At 43.9% G+C, this 17,938-nt stretch overlaps 1 protein-coding gene across 1 annotated transcript in view; it reads left to right on the forward strand.

Annotated features, from left to right (window-relative positions):
* The window catches only part of ANTXR1 (anthrax toxin receptor 1), a 181,989-nt gene that overhangs the window by 140,428 nt on the left and 23,623 nt on the right, over positions 1-17,938 (forward strand). The window contains exons 15-17 of the mRNA XM_015421095.1: positions 2,296-2,391; positions 2,789-2,956; positions 8,586-8,666. Coding sequence (XP_015276581.1) covers positions 2,296-2,391; positions 2,789-2,956; positions 8,586-8,666 — 345 coding nt within the window. The remainder of the gene's footprint in view (positions 1-2,295; positions 2,392-2,788; positions 2,957-8,585; positions 8,667-17,938) is intronic.

A 17,938-nucleotide genomic window follows, 5' to 3' on the forward strand; every position in this document is an offset into this window, starting at 1 on the left:
GGAAAATATTTGAATGGCTTTGATCCCAGATTTCAGGCAAAAAAAAAAATCCGTGCAGAAAATTCCATGCAGAGAGAATCTCTTTAGTTGCCACGATGGATCTCTACAGTTTTGAGTAGAATGAGAGAGAATCTAGCAAAGGAGGAACTCAGGCTGCCTCCAGGCGGCAGAATCCTCTACAAGCGCATTTACTTCCTTACATAGCTTATCCTGCACTTAATTTCTTCAACCTGCCATAGATAGCTCAAGCTAGCCCGATCTCATCAGATCTTGGGAGCAAAGCAGGGTCAGCCCTGGCTAGTATTTGGATGGGAGACCGCCAAAAACAGGTGTATACACATACATGCAGGTTGTATGCGTATTTACTGAAACATGTGAACAGGATTACATTGTATGTATGTTCACTGTATGTGAACAGTGCTCCCGTCTAGTCAGGGAGAGAAATTTCAGGAAAGCAACACACGGGCAACAGTTTGTTTTGGAAATTTCCCCTCTCTCGTGATTATCCGGGCACGATCACACCCCAACATCTGGAAAGTGGAGCGCACCCGTGGCTTACCACCGACAATGCGAGTTAAAAAACTAGTACCTCCAAGGTACTAGTAAACATTTGCCATGGGCTGCCTCCAGACTCCCGTGGTGTGATTGTGCCGGTGTACGGCATTCCCCTCCGGTCCCTTGTTTACCCGCCGGCACCGAGGGAAGGACCCGTGGTGTGCCGCCGGCGCGTCTGATCGCATAATCGCGGATCAAACTGCGCTGGGTCAATTAGCCACACCTCCCCCCCCCCGCGATATCCGGCCCGTGTGACCAGGGCCAGGGTCACCATAAGTCAGCTGTGGCTTGATGGCAAAAAACAAACAAGCAAACAAAAGAATTCTTCAAATACAACGCTAAACCAGAAGTAGGGGCAAGTGCCTTTGTCTGCGTCTTTCTAGGTGTTACAAGAGACAGGGAGCTGTTTTAGCACTCCATGTCTCATCCTCCCTCTCCTTTCTAACATCTGGTAAGTATACCTTCTACACATTCACAAGTTACAGTGAATGCACATGCAATCCATGTTCAGTGTACACTTGAGCTTTCTTTATACATGGGTTGAGTAATTCTCCTGTTGCATCCAAAGCATTTACAGCAGAACATGTGATTTAAACCACACATTTGTCCACGTACTGGCTCCCAGTTTCATCGGTAGAGTGGACACGCATTGGATCTTTTTGACAAACAGGTGTATACACATACATGCAGGTTGTATGCGCATTTACTGAAACATGTGAACAGGATTACATTGTATGTATGTTCACTGTATGTGACCAGTGCTAGTCAGGGAGAGTCTAGTCTAGTCTAGTCTTTCTAGGTGTTACAAGAGACAGGGAGCTGTTTTAGCACTCCATGTCTCCTCCTCCCTGTCCTTGCTCATCTAGTCAGTCTAGTCATGGAGAGAAATTTCAGGAAAGCAACACACAGGCAATAGTTTGTTTTGGAAATTTCCCCTCTCTCGTGAAACAAGAGCTGTATGTGCTGTATATGCTGTACCCTGTCCTTTTATTTTTCTATGATGAGTACTTATTGGAGAGATATTTTTAATGTTTCTTCCCCAAGCCCCCCATATATAAAAGCATCTCCCCAGCCTCAAGTTTATGTATCTTGGAGATAACAGACTACATTCCATGCTGGCTGCTAGGATAAGGAAGTAGCTGTTGGGAACAGCTTCTGAACTAACTTGAAAGGCATTGGATGTTAATTTTGCCCCCCGCTTGGCAGAATGAATGCTTGCAGCTTTAAGAGGAGAAATGTTCCTCTGCAATAGTTCAGCATCTGACTGAAATGATGCAATCCTGTGTTGAATTATGAGTGTTCATTGCTTCTTGGCCTTTGGCTACAATCAGGTACACCGTTCATATACATACCCATAGCATGCTCATTTTTTTAAAAAAAATCTCTTATACGGGACATAGTTCTGTCACCAGTACTGGGAAACTGAATCTGTTCTTCATGGCCTGTGTCAGAAGGGCCATGAGTTCACCAAGTAAAAAGGATTAGATAAAAGAGTAGCCCTGCTTTTCCATTGGAGCAAAAATAAACAAGGGGTTCGTTAGGCTGAGAGATTCTGATGAGCCCAAGATCACCTGGCAAGCTTGCATGGCAAATTGAGGATATGAACCCACTGTTCTCAATCTTAGTCTGCCACTGTAGCCTCTACAGCATGCCAGCTTCAGCCAGTTAGTTCTCTGTCTCCTGTTACCTAAAGTTTTATGGAACATCTTTCGTAGTGAATCTTTCTTGTTGCCTTTTTAGGAAGAAGATGATGATGGACTTCCCAAGAAAAAGTGGCCAACAGTAGATGCTTCCTATTATGGTGGACGTGGTGTTGGTGGCATTAAGCGAATGGAGGTAGGTAAACACAACTTTTCCATGCTAGAAAAAAAAATTAGTTTAAAGTTATCGGCTCAGCTGAACACATTCAGTGCTCCTGATATGTGCAATTGCAGAATTGCCCAGATTACCCTGACCCCACACAGCCAGCTCAGGGAAGAAAGGTAGTGCAGGCCATGTTCGGAAAATAAACTTGCTAGTTCTTGTGAATCTTATGATTCCTATGTTATATTTTTCCTGCTTTCTCTAACACCCAGGGTGTAAACCCAGTGGATCACTGTGAGCAAAAGGTATTCTTGAGTTAGACTAAAACACCTGGCCCTTTCTAAATTGATTCTGGGAATCAAGCAAAAGGGACACTAAATACCATGAGTAAATTGCATGGAATGCCGCTATTTTATTTTTTTTTCTTTAGGTTCGCTGGGGAGAAAAAGGATCTACAGAAGAAGGTGCTAAACTAGAGAAGGCCAAGAATGCCCGAGTCAAGATGCCTGAACAAGAGTATGAATTCCCAGAGCCCAGGAGCCTCGGAAACGGTATCCGGAGGTCCTCTTCTCCCACGAAGTGGTACTCTCCAATTAAGGTACATCTTTATACTGAATTCATAGTAGCCATTCATTACTATTATATCCCTGGAAACACGTATTATCCTTTCCTTCTCTTTTCATTCAAAAGAAGAATGGGGAAGGAATGTTTTATTCAAGGTGGTCTGATGTCAGGTTGAATATAGACCGACCGCAGTAACCTTCAATGGCATTAAATAGGTATTTCACACTGTAGTCTTGAATAATTGCTCTTAGCACTCCACAATTAAGAAAGATGCATTTGCACATCTATCGGCCAATGTTGACATATTTACAGAAAGATGCATTTACACATCTATCGGCCAATGTTGACATATTTATTTGCCTCACTGATTTCCCCCAGAATTAAATTCAAACAATTATAAACTTAGGCTGCTGTCACACGCACCAGTTGGAGCGGAGAGGAAGCAAGGCTATTTCCTCCAGAGGAATTTGACTCACAGTTATGAGATCACACATCCCTTTGTGCTGCGGGCTCAGCCCGTCACTGTGTGATCAGACGTGACCGCGAGTGAGTCTTTTTTTTTTTGCTGTTTGTTTTCCATATGCATAAATGAGGAATCGCACCTCCACACTGAGGGTTCCCCATGGAGTATGCGATTATGTGCATACTGTGAAGGGAGGGGGAAATGACACCAAGTCGGGATGGAATGATCAGTCCATCCCAACGGCATGAGGGCGTGCTTGAGCGATCAGAAAGGGAAAAGACCATCCATGGCCCGTCGGAACCAGTTAGAGCCAGACTTTCCCCAGTTTAACTCCACTTCTGTGGCAGAGCAGCATGGATTGCCGACAGCTGCAGGACGTTTCCCAAATGTTGCCGTCTGATTGTGCCCTTTACATCCGTCAGGCATTCGCAGCTATGTCAGATCTAAAGGCACGTATGATCACAGCCTTAGCTTGTTATTCCTGTTTGCATCTGTTAAAACGTTTCAGTGTATTGTATGCTAATTTTCTGTTCAATCTCTGTCTTATATGTATGAACTGGTAAGTTCTGTTTCACTGTGTCTGAGGAAGTGGGCGTGCGCACAAAAGCTCATACCTTGAATAAAACTTTGTTGGTCTTAAAGGTGCCACCGGACTCAAGCATTGTTTAGAAAAAGATATTATGGATTACATGAGAGATTCCCAAACCTGTGTTCCTCTAAATCTGTCTTTTTAAAAAAATTGCACACTCCTACTAATCAGCAAGTAATCCTAGTTTTTGGAAAGCTGTAGTTTGCCATGATTTTCAAACAAGCTAACTATGGTTTATGCTTGTCATGCAATCCAGGAATGAACTATAGTTTGTATTCCAAGTTTGCAGGGTAAGCACAAACCTTGTTTTGTAAGCTTAAATGTAACTTAAGTGATCTGGGGGTATTTCTCTGGAATGATCAGCCCAGCTCACCTTTGAGCCAGCTGGATAACTTTACCTGGGCAAAACAAAAGCCCAGTGGATAAATAAAGGTGAACATTTATTCCAACATGAGCATTTATGAAACAAGAGCTCTGAAGTAATGGAAAGAAAGAAAATAATTGTCCTATATTTATCCAGGAATTATGGAAGGGGAGGGGAAAAGTGAAGGAGTTGGTAAGAGAAGCCTGATGTCATAAATCAGGGGTAATTCTCTCTGTCAGAGACTTGAACAGCTAAGCCACTATGAGAGAGGTCAGAGGTTCTAGCCTCTCTTATTCAGTGAAGATAAACAAGTGCAATAAAGTTAGGCTAAATTGCACACTAATTAAGGGAGAGGCAGTCTGGAGCATGAGAAAATTAAATGGCATCAGTAAAGGATTGCGGTGTCATACAATACAACAAAGTTAGGGTCCAATGGCACGTTTAAGACCAACAAATTTTTATTCAAGATGTGAGCTTTCATATGCATGCACACTTAATCAGACAATGAAATGGAATGACATATCATAGTTGTATAAATACGGGTGGCTTGTTAAATTAGCATGCAAAATTGTGAAAATATTTTTTAAACAGATCAAAAGAATGACACGCTTGGTTTCTGGTTATCATCTTTTTAGGTTCAACTGGGGAGGGGGGACAATATAGGTAATAAAGATATTAGAACTGGAGACTGATGTGTCCTAATTTGTGAGAATCCCGTCCTTAGACCCCTATCCATCTCCTTTCTAGCATGGAGGCGAACTTTACAGCATTTTGGCTGTGCGGAATATTTTCCTTGTCCCCCCAAACAGAGATACAATGTGTTAAGAACAGTCTGTCAAAATTTCTAAAAAGTGGTTCTTGTTATGTTATTAGAAATTTTAATGAGTGAGGATTGGAAAGCTAAGTTTACTGGGAGCCCAACTTAACTTGTAGCAGTAACATTTTCAAAAACATTTTCAAGTATTCTTCAGTAGAAGTGCCAATTTTTTTTTAATGAACATGCACAGTTGAGTGCAAACGTAACATGAAACCATGGTTTACTTTAACTAGAGTTACATTTGTGAAACCAGACTTGCAGTCATTCACTCAAATCCTCATTCGCTTCAACAAATGGTGGTTTCTTTGCCTTCCACCTGGCCAGACGTTTCTGTAGCTGGGGAGAATGTAAGGACATTGCAGGCAAACAAACAGGGATGTCTGCGTTGGTACATTACATGAAACCATAATTAAGACCAATCATGATTAGTAAACTAACTTCATGATCCCAGATCCTAGTCTGATGAACCCTAACCAACCATAACCAGTGGATTGGCCCACATTTGGACAATCTCATTAACCGTAGTTAATCAAATGATAGTTTCATATTATGTCTGAACTCAGCTGCAGCCACTAGAGTCAGGTCACGTGCAGTTCACATATGACATAGTGCTTGGTGAAATCCTGCCGTCATTTGTCCTGCCTCCGTCTGCTTCCATGCGGTGCAGCTACCTCTAACGTGCCGAGTTCCATCACAGCCTCTGTTTGGAAGGAAGCATTCTCCTTTTTCCAGGCAGATCTCTGGCTTCTTTCAAAGGACAGGAAGGACATTAGAAGTCCCTGGAGGAAGGAAGCCTGTGTGTGTGTGTGTGTGTGTGTGTGTCTCCACAGCTAGTGCTTGCCATTCTTGTACTGTATTGCCTTTGGCCTTTCTAAATCACTTGCAAAACAGTCACAAATTTTGAGTGTTGTGTCATCAGCCAGTTCAAACCAGAAGTGGGTTCAAAAGGGTGGGGGGTTGTTAGGGAAGCCTTGGTCCCAATTTGTCATTCTCTCACTGCTGACTAGTCAGCTGTTTCATTCCCCCCTGCAACTGTACAAATGTAGGCTTGGAATCTCTGTGTTTGTAGAATTCCTTTATCTAGCAATGAAACTGCAGTGGCGTTTGGGACTTTTTGCAGTCAGGGCTGTGCTAAAAGTACCAAAATTCTCCCCTAAATTAACCCAAGCTCTGCAACAAGAAAAGCTGTATTATGCAGCCTGCAAAGCAAACTGTAACCACATTGGTGTGATTTCCTTCTTTTGCATAATTTATTCTGCTAATCATTGCATGGAGCGAGGAGTTGTGTAAAGCACTGAAGCCGCAATCTCAGACCAGATTTGTCTTTTGAGATTCATCAGGTCTTGCCTTCGCCCTTTCAAGGATATTTTCACAGCCATGAACCATAAGGGCTAGAAACTTGTTTTCAAGAAATTAATTTTCAATCATTATTTGTGTGGCGTGCTCTTTTCTGTGCAGCTGTAGCACCATGCACAGTCCTGGGTGTAGCCTCCCAGCCTCGCAGGTGAGGACCACACAGTGGCTATGTTCCAAAGCTACCCAGGGCTTCAGTGCTCATGTACCTCCAGCTCCCTATGCCATGGGAAAAGCCCCATTCTGTACAGTAAACCAGAGAATACACCATATGTGGCACATATTTTCAGCCAGACCCCAAAAGCAGGAACAATGCAGTAGCAGATAATGCAAAGTATGACTAATATGAGCCCTACTTTTGAGAAAATTTACAATCTGGGGCCAAATCCTGCAAATAAGCCTTAAAAATGCAATGTGTATGCAAACAGCACAGAAATGAGAAGATAGCCATAATTAAGCCCCTAATTTCTAAGCCTGTATTTTGATATACATAAAGATGACTACAGGAATTTTCAGGTAGGTAGCTGTGTTGGTCTGAAGCAACAGAACAAAATTTGAGTCCAGTGTCAGCTTTAGGACCAGCAAAATTTTATTCAAGGTATAAGCTTTCGTGTGCATGCACACTTCTTCAGATACTTTGAAATGGAAGTTACCAGTCCATAAATATAGGTAGAGAGTGCATTGGCTTCCAGTGGAGCACCGGATCAGGTTCAAGGTTCTAGTTCTGACCTTCAAGGCCCTTAGCAGTCAGGGACCTACATATCTTCAGGACTGCCTCTCCCAGTATGCCCCTGGAAGAGCATTACACTCAGGAAATAAGAACTTCCTGGTGGTCCCCAGCCCAAGAAGAGTCCGGCTATACTTGACCCCACCTGGTGGAATGCTCTGCCAGAAGACATATATGCCTTGAGGGAGTTGTTACCATTCTGCAGGGCATGCAAGGCAGAGATGTTCCGCCAGGCCTTCGATTGAGGACAGCAACAGAGGTGTCCTTTGGCACTCTTATACAAGTCCCCATCCCTTGTAACCCTCCCCCTGGGGGGGCTGAGGAATTGGAATCCTTTCCGCCATCTTATATATGCTGTGTTTTTGCCATCTCCCATATGCTGTTTTTATATATTGGTATTTACTGGGCCGTTTTAACTTAGTTTTAATTTGAGATTTGTATATTATATTGTTGTAAGCTGCCCTGAGCCCTACTTATAGGGAAGGGCAGCATAGCAAATCTAATTTAATCGATCAATCAATCAAAATATCCACCCATATTCTACTCAAGTAAATTATGCAGTTGGGTTTTGCAGGGCAGTTGATATTTTTTGTTCATGTTGATCCCTCACTGCACATATGGAAAGCATAAAGAGATCAACATGAAAAAAAGTATTAATTGTCCTGCAAAACACCACTGTATAACCCAGTCCTATATAAATTATATAAAATAATTTACTAGGAGGGGTGTCAGACTAACTTGTGGCTCTTAATCTTAAAACCCTTTGGAAAAAGCATCACTATTCTCAGACTAGTTGTTACACCTGCTATTGACAGTTTGACTATACCTATCTACAGGGCTATTTTTGGGCAAGAACGCACAGGAACGGAGTTCCAGCTGGCTCCTGAGTTGGCCATGCCCAGCAGGAACTCATTAGCATAATAGGCCACACCCAATAGCAGAAATTCATTAGGATTGGCTATATTAGGGGTGTGTGGCCTAACATGCAAAGGAGTTCCTGCTACAAAAAAAGCCCTGGGTTTTGACAACAAACAAGGTAAACAGAATAAGAAGGGAAAGGTGGGCGTGGCTGGATGACCACACTTCTGGTAACATGGGGGTGTGGCCTAATGTGCTAATGAGCGGTGCTGTCAGGGGTGTGGCCCAATATGCTAATGAGTTTTGCTGTTGGGTGTGGCCTATTTTGCTAATGAGTTCCTGCTGGGCTTTTTCTACAAAAAGAGCCCTGCTTATCTATCTGTTTTTCAATCAAGTAGTCTGAGAAATCTGATGTTTCCAGATATCTTCGCAATGCATTAAAAAAAGAAGTATATGGACTAACAAGCTAAAATGTATTTGTTGCCATTGCAGGGAAAGCTGGATGCCCTCTGGGTCCTGTTGCGGAAAGGTTATGACCGCGTGTCTGTGATGAGGCCCCAGCCAGGAGACAAGGTACTGTCATTGTTCTCTGGTAACTGGTTCTGTCCAACTCTTTCTAGAAGATGGATTTAAGAGTCAGAAAGGATGCTGGAGTCATTGTTTGCCATGTGTCAACATGCTTTCTCAAAAGACAACGATATTGTATTGCCTATAGGTTTAAGAACTGAAATGTATGTAGGTTTGGATTTTTGTGCTTTATAGAGGAGATGCTGTATTTTACTAGGCAGCAATGCATAAGATTCAATGTTAGCCTCCTGGCAGTGGCGAAAAGAGGACAATTTATCCTCTTTCCTGCACGCAGTCAGGGGTGGATCTACTATGAAACTAATGAAGCTTAAGCTTCAGGGCCCCTAATCCTGGAGTGAATTTTTCAACAGAATTAATGGATATTTAAAGTGCTTAAAGTGTTTGTTATTGTTATTAAAACAAGGCTATTTTAGTGACAGAATCATAAACCAATGGGTTGAAGTACTTAATATTGACCTCAGAATATGTTCTAATACCCATTTCATATGTCCTCAGAATTTCACTGTGATCAAAATTTTCTCAGGGGCTTGCAGCACCCGAACCCCCAGCTGTATGGGCTTACTGAGCTTGCCAGAATCTATTCATAGCCTACATTTTGGCAGCTGGATCCTCAAATCCTTTCTTGGTGCAGGGCTTAATAGTTCTACAGCTCAGCTCTTAGCCAATCAGAACCATAAAAAGATATCTGAATTCTCAGTTCAGGCCCTTTGGACCTTGTTGGATGTTACCCTATTGTTGCTGGTTGAGAAGGGCCCCCCATAACAGTTCAAATGTAGGTCCACCACTGCATGCAGCAATAAACCCCCACACCCCTTGGAGCAGCAGCAACTTCCATCACTATTGTCACACCACAGCTTCAAAGAAGGTATCACAATATGTGGGCGTGTGCCCCAAAATGTCTCTTTAAGAATGTCAGCCTTCAGTTTTGCCAGGGGTTGGCTCTCATTGGGTCAGACTGCCAGTGAATACGTAGAACCTGTTACTCTTTTGTCTCTCATTTGGGAACCAGCAGTGTTGGGTGGTTCCATCACTTTTGCTGTGCTCTGGCCGCTATAACAGTTTTCCTCTTTCTTGCCTTAGGGCAACCTGCTGTTTTTTCTGACCTCAGACCTTTGGCTGCTTATGCACTGCTCAGGCCACATTTGCATGTAGGAGTGTGTACATCAAACATTTTTGGATTGATTTCGGAACTGAGGCTCTGGTCACACGGGCAGGAAAATGCGGGGGGGGGGAGCGTGGCTGTTTGCCCCGGGGCAAACTAACGCAGGGTTAAGCGATCAGACCTCCCGTGGAGGTCCCGTGGGTAGGGAGAGGTGCCGATCACAGGACGGTCCTGCGCGCAACAAAGAAGCGGTGCGGTGTGGCAAACTGGTGTGGTTTTTTGTGTACACCAAAAATGTGCAAGCTCCGTTGGGTGCTTGTGCGCATCCACGGAGACTTGGAAAACACCCCCCTTTTTTGGAAGGGGACATGGGCGGGCGCCGGATGCCACCGGAAACGCGATCAGACGCCCACCCTTGCCCCGCGGTTTCCGGAAACTAGTACCTCCGAGGTACTAGTTTTTTGCCGCGTGTCTTTGGCGGGAAGCCTCGGTTGAGCCACGGGAGCGCTACGCTTCCCAGATGTGCCGGTGAGATTGCGCCCGGAAAATCTGCCTGTCTTCCGTCTCTCTAGCGTGGCTAATGTTCCGTGTGACCGCAGCCTGGATTTGGGGAAGTGTTTTTTATTATCCCAAATTTTTGGGACTCTTCTTGCCTTTGTAATTTATTTCAGGGTTTTTTGGGGTTCCAAAAACATAGGAATATCTTAACAATTGCCCTCCATTTTTTGCCCCTCAGAGGCAGTGGGAGCGGGGCAGGCAGGAAGGAGAGAGAGGGTCTTACCAAACAGCTGGTTGGCAGCATCTCCCTCCCTTTAAATTGTAAAGAGTCATTATTTTCTAAGGGAGGACCTATTGAGAGAATGACCAGGTCTACTGCCCATTGGAAATAATTGACCTGATTTTAATGGCCAGGTCTTCCCATGGAAAATAATGGCCCTTTAAAACATAAAGGAAGAGGCTGCCAAACAGCTGTTTAGTGGATCAGCTTCCTCTATTTCCCCCTTGGCTTGTGACCTCTGAAACCCAAAACACTCCCAAAATTCTGGGAGATAAATCCTTTGTTTCTCCCAGAATTTGGGAGTGTTTGGGGTCATTTCAGATATCCCCAAGCTGACCTGAAACAGCTAACTTTCAGTTTATTTTTGTCTTGGGCACACCCCTACTTGTGTGTGAGTTACTGACTCGGTGAAGGTGTAATGTTCTTGACAGTTTGACTCAGGCTCCTCTTCTCTCACATGCAAGTAGTACCCCTCCCTTCCCATTTTGGATGGAAACAACACCAATATCAACAGTAAATGTGTTTAGTTTTTACTAGAGATGCTGATGGAAGGCATACTCCTGCGACCCAAAGAATGAGCTCTGACAACTCAGAAATCTTGTGTTCAAAGTCAAGTGAACCCAGGGTTGCCAGCCTCTAGGTGGAACCTGGAATTCTCCCAGAACCACAGCTGATCTCCGAACCACAGGGATAAATTCCCCTGGAGAAAATGAAAGCTTTGAAGTGTAGATTTTTATGGCATCACATCCCCACAGAGCATTCTCCCTTTCCCAAACTCCGCCTCTTCTGGGTCTACCCCCAAGTCTCCAGGGGTTTCCCAACCTAGAGTTGGCAACTGTAGGCGAACCTCACAGGTGCCGATTTCCTGTTAGGCTCAGATGGTATATCCAAGCAAAGAAGAATTCCTCCTCTTCTCCCTTTTCCCACCCCACTCCACCCCAATTTATCTGCCTTGTTGATTGGGAGTGATGGGGTGATAGTGAGAAGGGACAGTGCTGGGTTTTTCCTTTTCTTCCCTCTCCTGCTGTGCTTTCTGGGAATTATAGTTCACAGGGAACTAGAACTAATTCCTAGAATGTATGGGAAAGGGGAGAAAAAAATGGAAGAAAGCCCACTGTTTATTTTTTATTTTATCAGCTACTTCATCTTTCTCTGTATTGCTGTCCCTCAACAAGGCAGATAAGGTGGGAAGGGATACAAGGGGAGAGGGGGAATACATAGAGCCACCAGTGCTCTTGATTACATCATTATACTTAAAATTCTTTTAATCCCACTTTTCCTAAAGTTCAAAGTGGTTTACAAAAATTCAGTACAATCATATCACTAGTAAAGAATCACATCTAAGCCAAGAAAATGGCAGCATTGTTACTTGAGTTAAGACTCCTAGAAGCCAGTGTCACTGATTAAAAAAATCATGGGGAAAGAGGAGTGAACACAATCAAAAGCCATATAAAATAGCCCAGCTTTGGTAATGCCATGATGTTCAAAGCTCTCTAAGAACTCAGATTTCAGCTCTAATGGCTTTGTCACTCTTGTAGTTCAAAAAGCTTGGTTTGTTCACACTGGATTGCTAGGGAAACTAAAGAGAGTTTGCCCATATGCAGGAGGAACCCAAGGTTGCCAGTGGTTTTTAGTGGGGTTTGAAGTAATAATTAGGGATGGGCATAAACTGTAAGATGGAGGTTCATGGAGATTCATGCTTTGGGGGTTTTAACACACCCCAAACCCAGAACTTCCACAAACTTCTCCATTGCACAAACTGGTTCATGCTTCAGACATTTGTGTGGGGGGGGGCTAAGTGAGCTCCAAAGGCATTTAAATGCCCTTGGAGCCCACCATGGCTGACCTGAGTGAGCTCCAAGAGTGAGGTCCGAAGGCCTTTAAAGGCAGCCCAACTTGACTGAGATCTTAGAGTGAGCTCTGAAGGTTTTATAGATCTTCAGAGCCCACTTCCAGGTGGGGCCTGCCCATATATGGACATATAAGGCCTATAAAAGCCTTCACAGCTCACTCTGGGAGCTCAGTCAAGTACTGAGCTCCAAAGGCCTATAAAGGCTTTGGGAGCTCATTCTTGGAGCTCAGTTAGGCTGGCCCAACCCGGAGGTGGGCTCCAAAGGCATTTAAATGCCTTCAGAGCACACTTGGGTCAGGCCACTGGCCAGCAGTGGGTTCCAACAGCATTTGGACCTTCTGGACCTGCCCATGATCCTCCATGAAAACATGGAGATTTGTGGGTGAGTTTGTGTGATGAAGCAGTCTCCTGAACCCTTGGCTCATGTTTCGCAAACTGGCCCGGTTCATGCTGAACTGGGGTTCGTAAATCGTTTCGTGCCCATTCCTACTAATGGTATCAGTAATGTTGGTTTAATGCTATTTTATCATTCACATTGAAAGGGGAAAGTAGGAGGGGGGTTGCATTCAGGGAAGGGAATGTACAGTCCTTGTACATATTCCGGATCACCAGACCATGGTTAGCAGATCAGGAACGTTATATTTGTATTGAAAAGTACAAGTCTGATTGGGTACAAATTTGTTTTAAGGTATCTTTTTGTCCACTGAAATTCTAGCTTACTGAACTTCATCTCAGAATGTCTGTTAAAGTGGCTGAAGCATTTTTCATTGTGAATGCAAATAATGCCCTCTTACAGGACATTCAGGAGTTAAATGGACCTTCCACTAGAGGATCAGCTGCATTCCTGTGCTGCTTCTGGCTTGTCTGAGCTTCCATATGGGACATTTCCTGTTTCTTTAAATGTTGTTACATTGCAAAGCTAGTAACGATCCCTGTGCGGCAATGACATAACTGGAAGGGTGATGTAATAGCAGCTGAAGCAATGAATAATACTGGAGGGACTGTACGTGAGACTCCTGGGCTAAAGTAAGGAAGGTAGGCAGGTTATTTTTTCCCTCCTGCTCTCTGACTAGAGACAGTAGAAGAGTCTGCAAGAGATTTGGAAGTGGTCTCATAAATGTATCATTGCCACTGGTGAACATTTCTCTTGTTCATTGGCAGGTTTACCAAAAGCAAACATGGGACAAGTGGCTGCACCCAGAGCAGCAATCATTCTTTTGAGTGACCTTCAGCCTTCTGAAAAACTTTGATCAATCTCTGCCTATTTGTTTCCCCTGGCCTTTTTTTCGCTTTTCCCAACTACATGTTATATTTTCTTCACCTCCTCCCTGGGTCTTGGCAGTCAGACCAGTGCCATGCATGTTCTGTGCTTGGAACTCAATCCTCAAGTATGTGTGTGGGGGGTTCATCTTGGGGAGGGGATTCATATTGCACGGAGAAAGGGAGATTAATCCTCCCCCCGCATGCCATTTTTCCAACGTGAAATGGACCCAGGGAGGTGCTGTTGCCTCGCTAAGGGAAACTTGCGTGCAGCTCCTCTTTACATGTGATTTACCTAACAGAGAAGTAGTGCCCTGTGGGAATGTTACAATTTGGGAAACCCAAAACCAAACAAAGGTTAGTGGAAAGGAGGGCCAATATTAAAACCTTTTCATAAAAAGAGGTACATGTATTTATTGATAATATCAAATTAAAACATATATAGGGGCCCAATTATAACCAATATATATAAAACATAACCATAACCAGGGCTAAAAGAGTTGACCTGACGCGTTTCGGCCGAATCGGCCTTCCTCAGAGGTCATACAAGTGTGGCTAGATGGTAAATAGTTACATTCATAAAAACACAATCAGGAATATATACAAACTATAAATTCAACAAGGACCATAAAGTAAATTGTTCAGAAGTAAAATAACCAGGCACAGGATAAATATGCACATGAAACCTTTTTAGTGCAATCACTAGCCCAGTGATTATAAAATCCACCTATGGTCCACAAATAACCTTCTTTGATTGTGTTGCCACAATATTCACAAGTAAACTTTTTACTTGTGAATATTGTGGCAACACAATCAAAGAAGGTTATTTGTGGACCATAGGTGGATTTTATAATCACTGGGCTAGTGATTGCACTAAAAAGGTTTCATGTGCATATTTATCCTGTGCCTGGTTATTTTACTTCTGAACAATTTACTTTATGGTCCTTGTTGAATTTATAGTTTGTATATATTCCTGATTGTGTTTTTATGAATGTAACTATTTACCATCTAGCCACACTTGTATGACCTCTGAGGAAGGCCGATTCGGCCGAAACGCGTCAGGTCAACTCTTTTAGCCCTGGTTATGGTTATGTTTTATATATATTGGTTATAATTGGGCCCCTATATATGTTTTAATTTGATATTATCAATAAATACATGTACCTCTTTTTATGAAAAGGTTTTAATATTGGCCCTCCTTTCCACTAACCTTTGTTTGGTTTTGGAGTTCTTTGTTAGGTTTAGTTTCTTTCCCTTTTTTGTTCTTGACAATTTGGGAAACAACATGGGTGGGCAGCAATGCTCCCTCTAAGCTGTGGAGTCTTGTGAACAAAAATTCATCTTTGTGAGTTACTTGCATTAAAGTTGTGAGCAAGCGATTGGGCTACCACCTAAATTAGTTTGCTCTGGGGCCATCCTTCCTGAGCAAGACAAAAATGTGTGAGCGGGAGGTTAAAAAACTGTGAGCTAACTCAGCATGGAGGGAACACTGGTGGGCAGGATTCTTAACACCCCTTTTCTTGTGGTCCCATGCTAACCAGCCCTCTGTGTGTTTGGGAATTGAATTCCATGCATGGAATATGCAGCCCATGTCTAATTGCCAGAGTGAGGATGTACAGAGGAAATTTGACATGTAGTTAGGCCCTTCGTTTCACATCTTACAAACAGAAATCCAAATGGGTATCAAGTCTATGCAATCAAAATGAGTATCAAGGCCACACTTTTAAGCCTATGAAGGAGGCGACATGGGATCAGATCCTACTTCTAGCTACCCCATGGTCTAACAGATATCTAAGCACAAGTATCTTAGAGTTTGCATTAATCATTTTTTTAAAAGGACCCTGGGAAGAAAATTACGCTTATGGGAATTATAAAAGAAACAACCCCCAGCTGAGGAACCTTCAAAGAGAAACCTGGGAGAGCTTCAAAGTGCCACAAAAATGCTCTCTCCCTGGACCAAATGACGCATTCACTTTGCAAGCAGCATTGCCCTGCATTACATGAAATTTCCATAGATATAAACATAACATACAGCAAGAGTCCCTTGAGCAGGAAAGAGGCATTAGGCGGTCTGCAGTTTTGCTGCCTGGAAAGCACAGATCAGATTTCTTTTTAAAATCCATAATTCTTTAGTCACCAATAAATTCCCCCTTAGGAGAAGGTTGAGATGGCGCTCCCTCTTGGATCAAATAATGTTGCTTTCCAGTGTAACTTACTTAAGCACAAACACACACAACTGTGGCTCTTAAAATGATTGTAAAAATGGCTTAGAATGGGTTGTGTGTGTGGTTGAACCCCAATAATGTCACATATCTATATGCGCCCACTTGCCCAGATTGCCCAGAGGTATGGGCTAGGATGTCATGTTTTTACATGTTATTACATGTTATTTACCCAGCTGATGACACCCAGCTGATGACACCCAGCTGATGACACCCAGCTCTATCTGATGTTAGGCGACCAGTCAGACTCCAGACCAGAAGACCTGGATCGTGCTTTGCAGGCTGTGGCTGGGTGGCTCAGACTGAGTCGGCTGAAACTGAATCCAGCAAAGACAGAGGTCTTGTGCCTGGGTTGGGGCTGTTTGGGGACGGGGGTCCCACTCCTGACCTTTGGGAGGGCTTTATTGGTCCCAGCGCCGGAGGTTTGGAGTTTGGGAGTGCTCCTGGAGCCCTCCCTTACTATGGAGGCCCAGGTAGCGGCCACTGCCAAGTCGGCCTTTTATCATCTTAGGCTGATTAGGTAGTTGGTTCCCTTCCTCGACCGCGCTGACCTGGCTACAGTGATCCACGCGATGGTCACCTCAAGACTAGACTACTGTAACACTCTCTACATGGGGCTGCCTTTGTCGCAGATTCGGAAGCTACAGCTAGTGCAGAATGTTGCAGCCAGGCTGTTGATGGGTGTCCCTAGACGGGAGCACATCCAGTCTGTGCTGAGGACACTGCACTGGCTGCCAATAGCATACTGAGTCCACTTCAAGGTGCTGGTTCTTACCTTTAAAGCCCTATATAGCCGGGGTCCAACATACCTACAGGAACGCCTTTCCCCATATATACCCCAGAGAGCACTACGGTCTGGGTCTCAAAATTGGTTGACCCTCCCTGGCCCAAGGAAGGCCAGGCTAGCTGCTACTAGAGCTGGGGCCGTTTTGGTGGTGGCCCCTACCTGGTGGAATGAGCTCCCGGAGGAGATCAGGGCCCTGTGGGACCTTTCGCAGTTCCACAGGGCCTGCAAGACGGAGCTCTTCCACCAGGCATATAATTAGGGGCCGCCACCGCGGTACACAGCCCGCAAAGTCATAATTGAGCAGCTGCCATAAGAGTTGACGAGCAGAATAACATCTAAGCACTTTTATGCTGGAAGTTGGAAATCCATCTGAAAGCATTCCTTCTGATTGAATTTTAACCGCCGCCAGCACTTTGTAATATATTATTTTAACTGTTATGTTTTAATTTGTATTATGTATGTTTTTATCATGTATTTATGTTATTGGAAGCTGCCCTGAGCCTGCTTTGCGGGGAGGGTGGAGTATAAATTTGACAATAAATAAATAAATAAATAAATGTGGCAATGTCACATTTGGCAAACCTCAAGTCAAGAAGCAAATAGGTTATCACTGGGATCTAGATGCATGCACAGTGCTTAAGAAGAGCCCTCCTGCACCAGGCTAATGTCCACCATTCTGCTTCTAATAGTATCCTGCTAGACAAGAAACTTGCAAGCAGGAATATAAAGGTCACAGTCGTCCCTTCTTCTCTGTCCCTGGCATTTGCCATTCAGAGGTATACTGCCTCTGACCATGGAGGTTTTCATTTAGCTGTCAAGGCAAATGACTGAAGGACAGATACACTTACTCAGAGCCAAATCAGACTGGGGGTGGGTTGATGAGAGAAGCAGCAGGGATGAAGGGCTAAACACCCCCTTTCTCAGGAGTCGTTTGTTGTTTGAGCCTTAGTTTTGGATTGACTCGGTCTATAAATGTGTCAAGGCTGATTCCTAGGCTCCTGACCTAGGCAGAGGCCGTCCTGATTCACATATTCTCCCTGCAATTTTCCCCACACAATTTCTTGGGGGTGGGAGGCTGGTATTATCCTGGCAGCAGCGAGTCTAGAACTGTGCAGATTATGCAATTCTTTGGGATGGAGTGTTTGTTGCAATATCTGTGGGGGATTTCATAACTTCTAGCTGAAAATAGTTTTCTGATCCTGTTTTCTTTCCATGAGCTGTTGACACACACAAGAGACAGGTACCAGAATGTTCTG

Source organism: Gekko japonicus, unplaced genomic scaffold, assembly GCF_001447785.1.
Source record: "Gekko japonicus isolate JY-2015 unplaced genomic scaffold, Gekko_japonicus_V1.1 scaffold13, whole genome shotgun sequence".
Taxonomy (NCBI): Eukaryota; Metazoa; Chordata; class Lepidosauria; order Squamata; family Gekkonidae; genus Gekko; species Gekko japonicus.